Here is a 14,866-nt window from a genome sequence, read left to right as displayed (position 1 = left end):
TGGTGGGACATGAAATCAATCATTTATTATGAGTTGCTTCCGTATGACCAAACACTACTTTTAAATTCAGATCTCTACTGTCAACAATTGGACCGTTTGAAGCTAGCGATTGACCAGAAACGGCCAGAATTGGTCAACAGAAGAAGTGTTGTGTTCCATTGAAAACCGCACGCGTCAGTAGTGACTCGCCAAAAACTGCGGGAGCTTGACTGTGAAGTTTTAATGCATCCACTTTATATATTAGGCCAGACCTGGCACCAAGCGATTACCAGCTTTTTTACTCATTGCAAAAGTTCCTGAGTGATTAGAAATTGGTATCAAGTGAAGATTTTGAAAATCGAACACTAGAGTTTTCCAACAATATTGAGCAAGACTTCTTTGGGGGTGTGGCATTATGAAGCTTCCCTTAAAATGGCAACAAATTATACAACAAAACAGCGTTTATTTGAACCAAAAAGGACAATCTGAAACATTTTAAATAACGTTTTGAATTTTACTCAAAAATGATGGATTTCTTTTTCCCAAGCTAATATAATAAAAAAAAGTACACACACAAGCACAAACATCTATACGAAACTATAAAAACTTACTGTAAATTATCGTCAGTGTGAAAAAATCGTGCCAAACCATAGGCCAACAGAAAGAGTAGTGGTGACATCCAGGCAAACAGTTTGAACCAACGCATCACTATGGTGTCCTTAACGAAAACCTGGTGTTGATTTGGAAAAAGTAAACAGTATTTTATGCCTTGTTTTATGTTGAAAAAAATTTTTAAATATGTAAAAAAAATTTTTTTTTAATATTTCAGTTAGACTGCATTAAGCGGGACAACTTTAAAGGGTGAACAAGGTTTAGGCGGCTCAAGATTTTCGTTGCTTTTTTCTTCTTAAACTTCTCAAAAACACACTTCGAATTCTCCTTTTTTGCCTTGACTTTATGTGTCACATAACTTTTTGTACTTCCTTTTATTTATCTTTAATTGAGTTGTTTTTCTTCGTTTAGCTTTTGGAATATATTTAAGCAACTTTTTATTACCATAATTAGCTATACTGCTTGCCTTTTAATTCCTTATCTCGCTTGTGCATTAATATTTCTACATTTACACACCTATTTGATTTTCTTAATTTTCCATATTTTTTCTACATATGTATTTTTATGTTCATCCCCAACGCAGCACTCTATGTAATCAAACTTTCCTATTTTCATCGTTGCATGCACACAGACGCGTGATGACTAACTACGCCTACATACAAATATAGAAATGCACAGCAGCAGTAACCCAGTAGGCATTTGTAAAAGAGTTTCTTCAACATAAGGCGTCTTCGACTCGCTACTTTTCTGCTCGCTATCTCTGGGCGCTGCTCACTTGACGAAAAATTTGCATGAAAGCAGCAACAAAGCTATCGGGAAAGACTCCTCGGTGATAAATCTAAAAACTGGTATGTATAACTCAGTATTTTCACAAATAAATATAATTTTTGATAGCTCTTTGACAGCGCCAGCACCACTACTACCAGCGCAATTCACTACTTGCTAGCGCTTGGTGAAACGAAGAGGGCTACAGCCTTTCTGGCATACCTTACCATAGGCGACCTGTGAACACGTAGCTCTTTATTGCCCTTCTAACTGAAATTTCTGAGAAGCTCAATTGGAAGTTCTTTGTCAAATGCATACTTAAGCTTTGATATTTCATCAAAGATGCTCTACACTATTTGAGGATCTATCGGAATTTATTCAACAACTTTTCCTTACACATAAAGTTGACAAATTTTTATATATTTTCCCAAAAAATTAGCAGATTTTCTTTAAAATCTGGTAAGCTCTTACTCGACATAACTGGCGGCATTGATTAAAAAGCCACTGTTTGACAAAGCTGCCCAAGAACTAGTCCTAGCATATTCCTTAAAGAAGACTGTATGTAACTCCTTTCCAGGGAAAGGAAGGTCAAAGGCCTCACGAAGTAGATCATTTCATATAAAAAGTAAGGGAGAACAAAAGCCTTGCTATTTGCCTAAGGAACGACTGGCAGTACTTCGAGAAAGGGCTTCACTTCATTTCACTGACAACTGGGAAGTGCGTATGCATGGATCTGCATTAACGAGTAAACACTAACACCGGGGATAAACTCATAGAATGGCAATATGCATGTACAGTGAGTGTTTTATCTGTTTCTGTTTGTATGGGCACATCCGGCTTGCATAACACGCGCGAAACTTTTAATAACGTTTTGGAATAAAAATATGAGAAAGTTCGACAGAGCTGAAATAAAATACTGAATGAAAAAATCAAAACATCTTTGCTTCGCATTTAGATTTTTGAGATTCGTTTAATGGTTGTTGAATGTGAAAAGTCCTTGCATGCATATTTTAATTTTATGACAGGCATTTAGTGGACTGATTTATATGCTAAACTCTGTACATTTTAATAATAATTATAATATATGTAAATGCTTTGATTTCCCAAAAAAAAAAGAAAAAACTTAGTATGAGAGTGATTGTTGATCGCAAGAATGGTATAAATTTATAAATTTGGCATATTTCTCTTAATTTTTTTAAATATGTGCATTTTATCGCAATCGATAGTTTTTGGTATCGATAGTTTATCCTAAAATTCGCCAACTATTTTCTGTTAAATAATATTATTTTCGCTCCAAGTATACTTCGACACGGAGAGATAAGGAGGAGCATATGAGAAATTGGAGATGTCTCCAAAAGGAGCCAACAACGACGAAAAAGTGGAACCGGCAGGTTCAAGGAATGGCTGTCGGCCGACTTGCGAAAGCAACAATGCTAGAGGGAACGAATATGCTGACACCGCCAGGTAGATCCTCAAAGAGATGGCAAGATTGTTGGACTTCAGGCTCTCGATCCGAATAGAAAATTAGTACCTAAGTACATAGTGTAGAGTTTTTATTGTTAAGCCAATATTGTTATAAAACAGGACATAGTCCTAAATGAAATTAAATAAGAAGAAAAGGAAGAAATGCACATAGATATGTCTTATAAGCCAGAATTTTTTACCAGGCAAAACTGTGTTTATTTCTGTTTTTTATTACCGAGTGGTTCCGAAGTGATGTTTTTCATTATTTCGATTCAAGCTTATACAAATTTATCGAAGTTGGAAGCGGCATTATTTATTTCAGCAAGGAGTTCATATTTCCTGATTTATTGAATTTATTGAATAATAAAAAATTTATCGAGCATTTTTAATATCACTTCCGACTAAACTTTCTCGATAATTTACCAAGTAATTGGAAATTTATCGAATCATGCGTATTATTAATTTCGATTCCGATCAAAGTTGTTTGATATTTTATGCAATAATGTGAAATTATTCCGATAGCTTATTAAAAGATGGAGAGTATTCTTTTTAAATCTTCGGCGCATATTATTCTTTGGAGTCGAAGCAAAAATGTTCGAGAATTTATTGAATAATGTGAAATTTAATGAATTTAAATTTATGTGAATGATGAGGATTACATTCTTCGAATCTGACCAAACATTTTCGATACATTATCGAATCATGAGGAGTTTATCGAATGATGAGAATCATTCCTTTATAGTCTGAGTAAACATTATCGTTTATTTTTCGAATAATGTGAAATGAATCGAATAATTCCCAGCCATCGATAACTTCGAATCGGAGCAAAAACTTTTGATACTTTTTTGAACAGTGCGGATTGAAATTTATCGAATGATAGGGATATTATTTTCGGTTCCGAGCAGAGATTTTGGATATGTTATCGAATTATGTGAAATTCATCGAATCATGATTATTATTTATTAATTTCAATTCCGAGCAAAGATTTTCGATAATTTATGAAACAATCAAATTTGTCGCATGGTATTATTAATTAAGCGAATAACGATGGGGGAGAGTATTTTTTTGGACTCGAAGGAATCATTTTTGATAATTTATAGAATAATGATTGTTATTCACTACACTTCGGAGAAAAGTTTTTCGATAATTTATCACATAATGTGGAATTTATCATATAATGAAATAAAATGAAATCACTTTCTAAAGTTTTTTTACAATAATTTTTCGAACAAATTGAAATTTATCGAGTAAACACGATTTAGAGATATACGAGCAAATATTTTCGATAATTTATCGAATAATAGAAGATTTATGAAACTGAGCTGTACACGTCTTGTTTACTTACTTATTATTGGTTTGAGCAACTTACTTCTTATTGTTTTAAGTAACAATAAATTTGAAAGAAAAGTTCCGCCTTTTGATCGAAATTTAAATATATTATTTGTAATTTATTTATATTTAGTAATAATATCGTTGATTTCAATGAAAACTTAAATTTTTTTATTTTTTTATTAGTGGAAATTGTGTTAAATGACACCGCCTGCTCAAATGTAGCAGCCCATATTTTGAATATTTTTGCTGCTGTCTGCATAGAATATTTTGTCACGTTTATTTTGTACAAAAGAGTACATTTGTATTTTTGTTTAACTTACCACTACAAGTACCAGATGCAAATGGAGCCCCTCACAAAACATCCAGAAGTAATTCACCAGCATAAAATAGTGTACGACCAAATGTAGCAGAATACACCAGGGCTGTGGGGCAAAGGAAAACGAGAAGTTCAACAAAATAAAATGGATAAAACAATCAAATTATGAAAATATTAGAGCAAATTTTTTGATTCAAGCAAATACCACAATTTCATATGCAAGTAATATTTCAATTTTCATAAGCTGGTATACCGATTTATTCACTAATACATCCACATGCAATATAATATTTTTGATGATCTCTAACCCGACTACAACTCACCGGATTATTTCCTATTAAGTCCGGTTGCTCGACCACCAATTTATACCAGAGTATCCAGGCGATGCAAGTGAATGCCAGGGAGGCAAACAAATGCACGTGTATGCGTATGCGGGTGCAACGTAAGGATCTGCGTGTTTATGCATATTAAATGCGGAGTAAATAAGAGTGCATGGTGTGGAAAGAGGGAGAGAGAGACAGGATATAAAGAAAAGTATGTTCGCGTTAGAATTGCAAAAGATTACAAAGAATAAATTGCTTTTTTCCCATAAACATACATACATATATGTAAGTGCTTAGATGCAAGGGGGCGTTTATGAATTATTTGCACCTGTTGAATACTTACTTAAAGCCAAGAAAGATGATAAGTGAGAGCATTAAGGAGATTAAGGAGACCCCATATCCTTTCACGTACAGCTCGTTTACAAATCTGCGGAACTGTTGAGTGAATCGAAAATGGATGAGGGTTAAGTGTAGAAAAGAAAAGTGGACGATAACATTCATGAAACTCATGGTATTGTGAGAGAAAAAAAATTAATTAAATTTTGTTACAGCACTAAATTTTCACTTTAAATAAATGAACATTTTGCAATGCACCCAACTCAATTAATAACAAAACTTCTTTAAAACCTTTGTATTTAGGAGATTCACTTGCAAAACATTTTATCTCTCTGATCAGGCGATAAAGGCGTCTGAACACAAAATTTAATTCTTTCATTGCCTTTTTATTTCCCTCTTCAATAGCCTCTCACCTCCAAGTCGTCATAATCAATACAGTTGGTATAATTGGACCACTCGCGGCCGCTGACTGGATGATGGTACCAGGTGCCGTTCTCCAAGCAGCTAAAAGTGATGAGAATGCATTAATTCATGTGTGTAAAATGGAAGATATAAGAAGGAGGGGAGAGAGTGTTAGAGAAGTAAGAAATGTAAGAAATGAGCGCTAAAAACTGAACAACCAACAAATTAGTTCAATGGAGAACGAATTATTAGGTAGAAGGAACAAATATCTCAGTATGGTAGTACAGAAATTATCTCAAGGTGGCGGTGTGTGTCTTAGCTAAACGCGAGTCAAAAATGAGCTTAAAGACAAAATTAAGGAATTAATATGGTGGAACAGAAAAATATGAGAGTGATAGAGATCGATGAAGTAGTGAGTTGGCTTCGTGTGGGTGTTTGTCTTAACTAAATTCAAAAGAAAGCGAGTGAAAATAAATATGGCGGAATGCAAGGCACATCAGTAAAGAAGCAGTAGTAGAGCAAAAACAACAATGTTGTCTATTTTGTTGTTGTTTAATTCTCAAACACGAAATGAATTCTATAGGCAACAACAAAATAAAGTTTGGTAGTTTAAATAATACATAAAATTGTGAAAAAGTTAAATCAGCTGCTCTATTTTGTCGCCGTGCCTCGGCAGAATATAAAGATATCAGAGTAACAAAAAACCGTAAAGTTATGAGTATTTGGCTTCTGCACTCGGCTTAACCCTCCGTTGAACACCCTTTTTAAATCCTTCATTTGGGCACCCAGGTTTGTCATTTTTTCGTTCTTTTCGAGGATCCTTTTTAAAAAGTTATATCCGTAAATCGATAGAAAATTAAATTCTAGGCGGCTACCTGGAAGCTCAAGTCGTTAGCTATAATCGAAATATGTTAAATTCACGTTCAAAGTCGAGAAATCCAGTCTGGCCAGACGCGGGTGCCCAACGAAGAGTTAACTAAGTGAAAGGGAGGTATCATTTCCACAAGGAAATAAGAAAAAGAAAATGATTAAAGCAACAAAGTAAAATAAGAAATCAATTACTTTGAGTGTCTTGGCTAAATTTGGAGCTACGATATCTGAGGAGAGATTTGTCTTTGGTAAAATGAAATTAATCATCTCTTTAATAAAACTATAGAAAAGTCGTACCTGTACATTGAAAACCTCCGGAATGAGGAGATGAAGCAGGGAATGTAAACTAATATAATACATTTGGACTATTTTTTGGATATTTGTCTGCCTCTTTGTCTGCTTGAAATCGCTAAGCTCTGGACGAATGGAGCCAAACACTCAATAAAGGATAACTTTTCATGGCAGAAATACACTCGGAGCTTTGCCATTGTCTATCGGGGAGCGACCGCTATAAGAAAAAAACCTTGGTGTTTCATAGCCATAGCCTGTTTCAAGTCTGGGCACTACTGAATGGGAGCCATGCACCCCTTCCGCGGCCGCGTATAAAGTTTTACTACTTTAAAATTTAATGTAGAGAAAAACAAATTCTTGGAACAAATTGTTTTGAATAAAATTAAATTCTTTAATTAATTTATTTTAATTTTTTGTTGTTGATTTCATTTCTTTCAACCGAAATGCAAATTAGGGTCGTTTGTATATACTGAAAATGGCTACATACTTTCTTATATCCTACAGAGAAAACAATTCTCCACAATTTAGCGACGCGGAGGAGCTGAAATACAATTTAGCATTAACGCAGCCATAGACAGACATTTAAATAGAATTGTCACTTAACTACAAAAATAATTAAAATGAACTAATTTAAATAAAATATTGCCATTTGGATAATATTTTGCTTTGTAGGGCAATTAAATCACGAAATATTTTTAAATAGTGATGCCATCTGTCTAAAAAATTAAAATTAAATAAATACAATAGTTAAAAACAGTCAGTATTACAATATTGGTATGAAATTAGAGGATTTTGAAAAATCATTAATATAGACATATTTTTAAATAGAGTTGCCACCTAACTAAAAATTTAAATTACACAAATTTGTTCAAATATTTCATGTGCATAATATTTTGCTTTTTCAGGCAATTTAATAACGAAATATTTTTAAGTAGTGTTGCCATCTGGCTAAAAAATTAAAACTAATACAAAACGGTTGTTAAAAAAGTGAGTATTACAATATTAGTATAAAATTAGAGGAGTTTGAGAAACCATTCATACAGACATATTTTTAAATAGAGTTGCCACCTAACTAAAAAATTTAAATAAATTAATTTATTTTCAATATTACCATGTGTATAATATTTAGCTATTTGTAGGAATTTGATAAAGAAACATTTTTAAATAGGATTGCCACCTGTCTAAAAAATTAGAACTAAAAAACGGTAGTTAAAAAATAAAAGTGTTACAATATTGGTATCAAACGAAAGCTGCTTGGCTTGGCTAAGAATAACTTAATTCAGCAAAGTTTTTAGTAAAGATGCCACTTTATTTAATTTTTTCTTTTTTTTTAATTTGAACGTTAAATTATTAATCACAAAACTGGTTTCAAATTTTAACTTTAAATAAATAAATTTATAATAAACTGTATTTTAAATTAAAATTACAAAACAAAACAAACTACCAAGGCAACCGGCCTAGTCATGGCCTGAAATGTTGTTAAACTCTCACAAATAGGCGAACAAAGAAATAAACTAAAAATAACTAAAGATGCACACAACTAAAAAAAAGCTGGTTATTTGAAGCAGGTATTAAAAAAATTGTTTACCACAACTAATATTTGTTCTTAACGAGAGTAAAAGGGAAAATTTGATTAAAATATAAAAATAAAATCCCACCACAACCGCTAAAAATTAATGTAAAGGAAATCGTTGGAATGAAGCAAATATTTACTTGCAATAACAGCCGGCCGCACGGAGATACGGCAGGGTATGCATTATTTTAATGCCTAAAATTGGCTACTGTTGATTCTCGAATATTGAAATGCACTCACGTTTTATGCGCCAGAAATTTTCGATTGAAACCTTCCACAAAATCTGGACAATATTGACTGAGCACAGTGCCGGCGGGTGTACGCGGCCAACAGAGATAGCCATCGAAACTCAGAGGGCAAAAGCGGAGCTGTGCGCTGGAAGTGGAAGAAGGTGTGTGGGTGGCCGAAGAAGATGTTGAGGAGAAATGTGTAGTGGAATTACTGCTATGCGTCTCGTTTACATTGCTTGCTGTTGGCTTTAAATTATGCCTGGAGATGTAGGCGAATAGCTCCTTTTGCTCCACTTTCGCTTCGTCCACATTCGCCAAGTCGATGGTGCCCTCGCTGAGTATGGCGTCTTCGAGGTAACCTGGTGCGCCAATGACGTTGGCTGTTGGAGGGGCAAAGAAAATAAAGAAAGTGAGAAAGTTTAAGTGTGGTATGAGATGAGAAAAAAATGAAGGCATGCACTGTCAGTGTGAACACTTTCTTGTTACCACATATTGATAAGCTTTGACTATTTATTTGAATTTTTATTATTTTTTATTTTTTTTTGTTTTATTTTAATGTAACGCCAAATTTCAAACTTTGTACAAAATTAAAAAAAAAAACGGTAAATTTTAATAAAAATTTTCCAACTTTTTATTAAAAATTTTTAGAAAATTCTATGCGATACTAGTTGGTGGTATCAGATGAAGAGGAAGGCCTCTTCTTCTAAACACTGTTTTCTTTGGCTAAATCTGAAACAGATGCTGCGAAAGTAAGTTAGCTTCACGATTTCAAACCGGACAGTCTCCAATTCCAGGCGCAAAGCTCGAAAGGGTCTGTCAGTTTCCACAGTTGGTGTGAGCATATTTTATTTACGATATTAAATTTGTTATATGAATCCCATTTGATTTTCAATTAATACTATTTATTCAAACAATTTCCACTCACCTTCCTCATCCGTATCATTTGCTGCCAAACCGGTCTCATTCTGATAGCGAACCAAGCAGTTGAGATAAAGATGCGACAGAAATTCACGCAGATATTGATTATTGGATTGAAATGGCTCGAAGAGGAAGGCCATTGTTGTAAATGTTTTCTTTTTCTGTTTGCTTTTGCAAATGCCGTTAGTCAACCGCTAAACGTTCGTTCAGCACAATCGTTTTGCCTGCTGCCCTCAGCACCTCACCTCACCACAGTGAATGGATGTGTGATTATTTATGTTTGGCTCAGCGCTTTCACTTAATTGGCCAAATGTGTCCTCAATTGGGATGCCTGCTGTTGTTGTTGCTGCTGCTGTTCATTTGCCCTTTGTTATCCTCTTTATGCGTTGAAAAATTCCGATAAAAAAACTTTTCTGTTGAATAAAATGAAACAGAGGGGGAAGGTAAGTATTGTAGATTTAATCTTCAATGATGACAATGAACTTTGATTTACTGCAGTCAAAGTAATTGAATTTTTATTGCACGCTTACAGCCGCTTTAGCATAATTGGCATTTGTGTGCCACATCTGCGTGAGTGTGAGTGTATGTGTGTAAATGTGCGTGCAGCCTGTTGCTTGTTCAAATTTCAGTTGTGTGCTATTTCACACCTCAATCGGTTTTCATTTTATTACCAGAGTTTTCAATTTTCTGCCAATGAAGTGGAAAATATTTTTTTTAACTTTTTTCCTAAAGCTAGTGTTATCTTGTGCTGTTGTGGCACAACCTGATCGCTCTACCTTAAACCTATTTAAATTCTGTGTTGAAGTGAAAAGTTTATTGGAAAAGAAAATAATGAAAAAGTGTGTCGCTTCTAGTCACCCAAAGCGGAAATATTGTATAAGAGTATCAGTTGTCAGAGGGCCGGAAAGCGAGACAGATATTAAGTGCCAGGGAATCCAATGAATTGGTGTGGCAATGAACTGGTGTTATTTTAGTGAAATTGGAACTACAATAAGTTCGTGTTCCTTCCTTTTTTTATTTAAGCAAGTGATGAATTGAGGACGTCTGTGGTTTTTAAGTAGCCCTAAATTCGACAGAAGCTTATACAAAATTTGATATATGATACATAGAACCTTCTCTATGCCTAGATCTAGTGCACTTTAGGCCTTTGAACTTACTGGTACATCAACTGTTGATGAAATATGTAAGGAGAATTTGTTCTGCATTCTTATTCGATAGATTGAAACTTGTACTAAATTTGATGGTTGAAAACTAATAAAACTTTTGGCAGTTGAGTACTAGAAATAATTTTTGATTTGTTCGGAACTGGTACTAAATTTTACCATTTTTCATTTGTTTGAAACTAGTATTAAATTTCACCATTTTTCATTTGTTTGAAACTAGTACTGAATTTTACCATTTTTCATGTGTTTGAAATTAGTATTAATTTTGAAAATTTTTCATTTGTTCGGAATTAGTATTAGTTTTGACCATTTTTCATTCGTTCGGAACTGGTACTGAATTCGGCCATTTTTCATTTGTTTGAAACTAGTACTAAATTTGACCATTTTTCGTTCGTTAGGAACTAGTACTAAATTTTACCGTTTTTCATTTGTTTGAAACTACTACAATATTTGACCATTTTTCATTTGTTCGCAGCTAGTTCTAAATTCGATAGTTTGAAACTAGTACAATACACGACAGTTCAGAACTAGGATATTTTGAATAAGTTTTCTATTACTTAAGAACTAGTACTACTTAATATGAAATTGGTGTTGAGCGCGGCAGTTAAATGTAAGTAGAACTGGTACTACTACAGTAGGTTCTGCCTTGTTTTTTTGGTACTCAAATTGTTTGGAAGTAGTACTTTTTCGAAAATTGTGATCAGGAAGCTGAGATGCAGTAAATAAGTAATTTCTGCATTTGTTTTTAAATAGCTCGAAACTAGTACCAAACAACGTTGAGCTGGTGCTAGTTCTGACCAATTTTTACCATTTTCAACAGTGTACCTTTCAGTAGGTCCTAGCTTCGACCTCTCCTTAGTATGATAGAAATAAGGGCGTTTATGCTTTTATTGAACACCAAAACAAAATCGCTTTACTGATTTTTTGAAATATTTTTCAAACTTTTCCGCTGGGTTATTATGCTTGTGCACGTGCGGAGAGGTATGGCATGACCTATATCGCATTACATAGAATGTCCGGAAATTTGCTGTGTGACTGCAGGAAGTGCTGTCAATTTGTGATATTTTTTTTGCTAAAAATATGTTTTTGTCTAACTTTTTTCTCGTCAAAATGCAGCTTGTGGTGTTACTATAAATATATAGGGTATAGGGTGTAGAGCATAGGGTACTAAGGTTAATAAAACTATCTTATTTTTGCGGAGTCTCAATTGAAAGCTTATTATTTTTCTATGAGATGTCTGTAAATAATTTCACGTTTTTTAGGCCTAAAGTTAATCCAGATTACGGTGGCTGCTCCCTTCACGAGATATAGAGGTGCAAGAAGACAATTAAACTGAATGCCTTTGTGACAAAGGACTTTTCGCAATGGAAGCGTATGACAGTTAAAGTTTTACATCAGCGGAATACCTCACATCAACATTTTTGCATATTTTATGACAATCTAAATATTGTTTAAGAAAAACAAGAACAGGTATGGGATCAAGGTGGCTGTCCTGGAACATTCTAAAAGAAGAAACATCAGATAAGTGGGAAGGAACTTGTTTTAATAATTAATTCTACTTTATCATAAAGGTAAGAAGCGATTGAAGGGACGAGATTAGGTTTAAAGGCAAGAAAATTGGGTTTAGGAATATCTAAATAATTCATGGCAGTCATTTTTCATATCCCCCATGCACTTGGCAAATTCGGTGTTGCACAACCTTGGATTACTTAAGTATTTTTCGTTATTACATATAATTGGATCTACATATAAAAGGATCTTCGAAAATATTTTTGAGAAACTCGATTTTTTTTTCGAATGTCTTACAGGTAATCTTCTGATTGAAGGGACCCATTTAAATAGATGCCGGCGAATTTAGTATGCCAACATTATGTTTTTTTCATTTTTTAACGCTTGGGAGTCTCATTTAAGTTTGAAGTTGAATAATTGACTGGATCCATTTAAATATTTTCTTTGCAAATTACGGACATGCTCTGAGCGGGAATTCCAGAAAGTTTCCGTAAAAACTATAATACGAAAAATACAATAGTACGAAAAAATTCAAATAGAAAATTTTGTTTTCAAACGTATTTCATTTTTTTATGAGTTCTTATTTTACCAAAAATGGATGATTCCCAAGGTCCTATTTAATACGCTTTTTCAGTCTGGTGTTTCAGCCTTTCCAACCTTATGTTACTAAATTTTTGCTTAAGGTGTTACATTGGCTCAGAACTTTCAAAAAATCGATTTTTTACAGATTATTATTCTTTATATTATAATAGTTAGTTTTAGCCGTATTTCTGTAGAAGTCGATTGTAAAAACTCCCCAAAAAATAAAAAGTTATGATGGAAAATGTAACTGCCCGACGAGAGTTTGATGCGTACAAGTAGCTGTCCTTCGTTTTGAGGCAGCTGTCCGTTAAACTCGTTTTTCTCGAAACTACTTTTCGTTTTTTTGATATGGTTTTTTTTATACAATAGTATTCGAAAGTGTTTTTTCTATAGTATGTCGAGACGGGTTTTTGATATTTTTATTAAAAAATTTTATATGTATAATTACAGTATGACGTGTATGACGTAAAACTCATACAAATGCTGTAAATTGCAAAATTTTTCGAAATTCAAAAGTCCGGCTCGACAACTATAACTGCAACTTTATTTTACAAGAATCTTTTACTTTTTACATATCCATTAACATTTCAAGGGGAAATGATGCAGACCGTGGAACACCTTTTTTTATTGTACTTTGGGTCACGTGACTTTTTATATACTTATTTTAATAAAGTTTAAGTACTAATAAGCAATGGTAAAACGTTTTTATATATTTCTATTGTTATACCTTCTAAAACAGTTTTTCTTTTAGCGCATTTTTGGCGCTGCTGGACGTACGTAGCCCCTTAAACCTATTTAGGCGATGATTGCTTCTGACCGTAACTATACTCGTATATATAGGAACATATAAAAGTATACATATATATATATATATATATATATCACTTCATCTATTCTGAACTATTTTACACCCAATTAAAGCATATCGCACGCCCCTCTCACGTGATTATGTACTATAGCAGCAAACAATGTGGTAGTAAGCATATTAACTAGGGTCCCATGCTGCTCGCAATATGGCACGGAACAAATGAGGAACAGAATTGCATTTGCAGCCATTTAATTGCTTTTAACTGTATTATTTTCTATATGTTTAAAAAGCAGAAGGTAATCATGGTTTGAACAAAGGCAGCAGCAAATAAGTGGTAAGGAAATTAATGATAGAGTATTTTTATGTTAGGTTAAGTAACAAATTAAGAATAATAATTAAATATCGTCATGCGATAAAAGCAATGAGGCGCAGCAGAGGGGAAAACGAGATGTCAGATTTATCAAAGAAAATGTTTCTCCTTTTATGTCTGAAAAAAAAAAAAAACACAATTACACAGTCAACAGGTCTCTGATGTCGTACATAAGCTTTAAGATATTAGAAACGACGCCCATACTCTTTACGGCTGCTGCTACTTGCGTGGCTTAAATGCATATAGTTGGGCTACTCTAGCAGCGAATGTGTGAGTGCTGACACATAACAACATGCAGACACAAACACCCATACAAAAAGTTATGTGAAGTAGCAAGCACTTGGCGCTGAATTTTGTATGCCAGGGCGTATACCTAATATGCCAACAGCGCTCGTATAGTAGATATAGAGAGAGAAAGCAGAAAATGGCAGCTGGAGAAAAAAAATCTCAATTGATTGTAATAAACTTAACAAGCCATAGCATCAGCCAAGCTGCAAAACAATAGTGAACAGTATGTGCCAAAAAGAAAAAGAAAAATAAAAGTTAAAGCTTTCTCTAGCTAAGCTATTACTTAGTTACGAAAAAAATGGCTTGTGTGCCTTTAGTTTGTTGTTCGTACGCCATGTATGCCCTTTCCTACTACCGTGTGGACCCTTGCTAATGGCCGATGGGTTACGGTGTGGGCAGTCGTTGTAAAAACGCATAATTAAATTTAATGTCACAAGCGAGTGCTGGCTAGAACAAGCAGCAGCAGTGTGTTTATAAGCGGTTAAGGTTGCGGAGGGGCGTATATGTTGCTTTGTAAGTGAACGTAGCGGAGTTGTTTTTATTTACTGGCTGCGCTATATGTGGCCATGTGTGTAGGTGTGATTTCCGCTAAAGTAGTGTGTGAAAAAAGTTAGTTTTCCGGTAATTTTAACTATTTTGAAAGGACGTGCGTACTTTTTGATAGTTTTTATTGGATTTTAAATGTAATGTGGGATTTTCTACTGTAAATTTTTTTTTTTGGTTTTTTGGTTCTTA

The 14,866-nt window shown here is 33.8% G+C and overlaps 1 protein-coding gene across 1 annotated transcript in view; it reads right to left on the bottom strand.

The window, feature by feature from the left end:
• Positions 1–14,866, bottom strand: part of LOC128859053 (calcitonin gene-related peptide type 1 receptor) — an 81,360-nt gene that overhangs the window by 3,059 nt on the left and 63,435 nt on the right. The window contains exons 2-8 of the mRNA XM_054095737.1: positions 9,419–9,824; positions 8,504–8,873; positions 5,541–5,631; positions 5,135–5,226; positions 4,792–4,918; positions 4,473–4,574; positions 591–709 (exon numbers count right to left, since the gene is read on the bottom strand). Of these exons, the coding sequence (XP_053951712.1) occupies positions 591–709; positions 4,473–4,574; positions 4,792–4,918; positions 5,135–5,226; positions 5,541–5,631; positions 8,504–8,873; positions 9,419–9,551 (1,034 nt within the window). The 5' untranslated portion in view covers positions 9,552–9,824. The remainder of the gene's footprint in view (positions 1–590; positions 710–4,472; positions 4,575–4,791; positions 4,919–5,134; positions 5,227–5,540; positions 5,632–8,503; positions 8,874–9,418; positions 9,825–14,866) is intronic.

The sequence above is a fragment of the Anastrepha ludens genome, chromosome 3 (assembly GCF_028408465.1).
Source record: "Anastrepha ludens isolate Willacy chromosome 3, idAnaLude1.1, whole genome shotgun sequence".
Classification (NCBI taxonomy): domain Eukaryota; kingdom Metazoa; phylum Arthropoda; class Insecta; order Diptera; family Tephritidae; genus Anastrepha; species Anastrepha ludens.
This window is presented reverse-complemented; position numbering and strand designations above follow the sequence as displayed.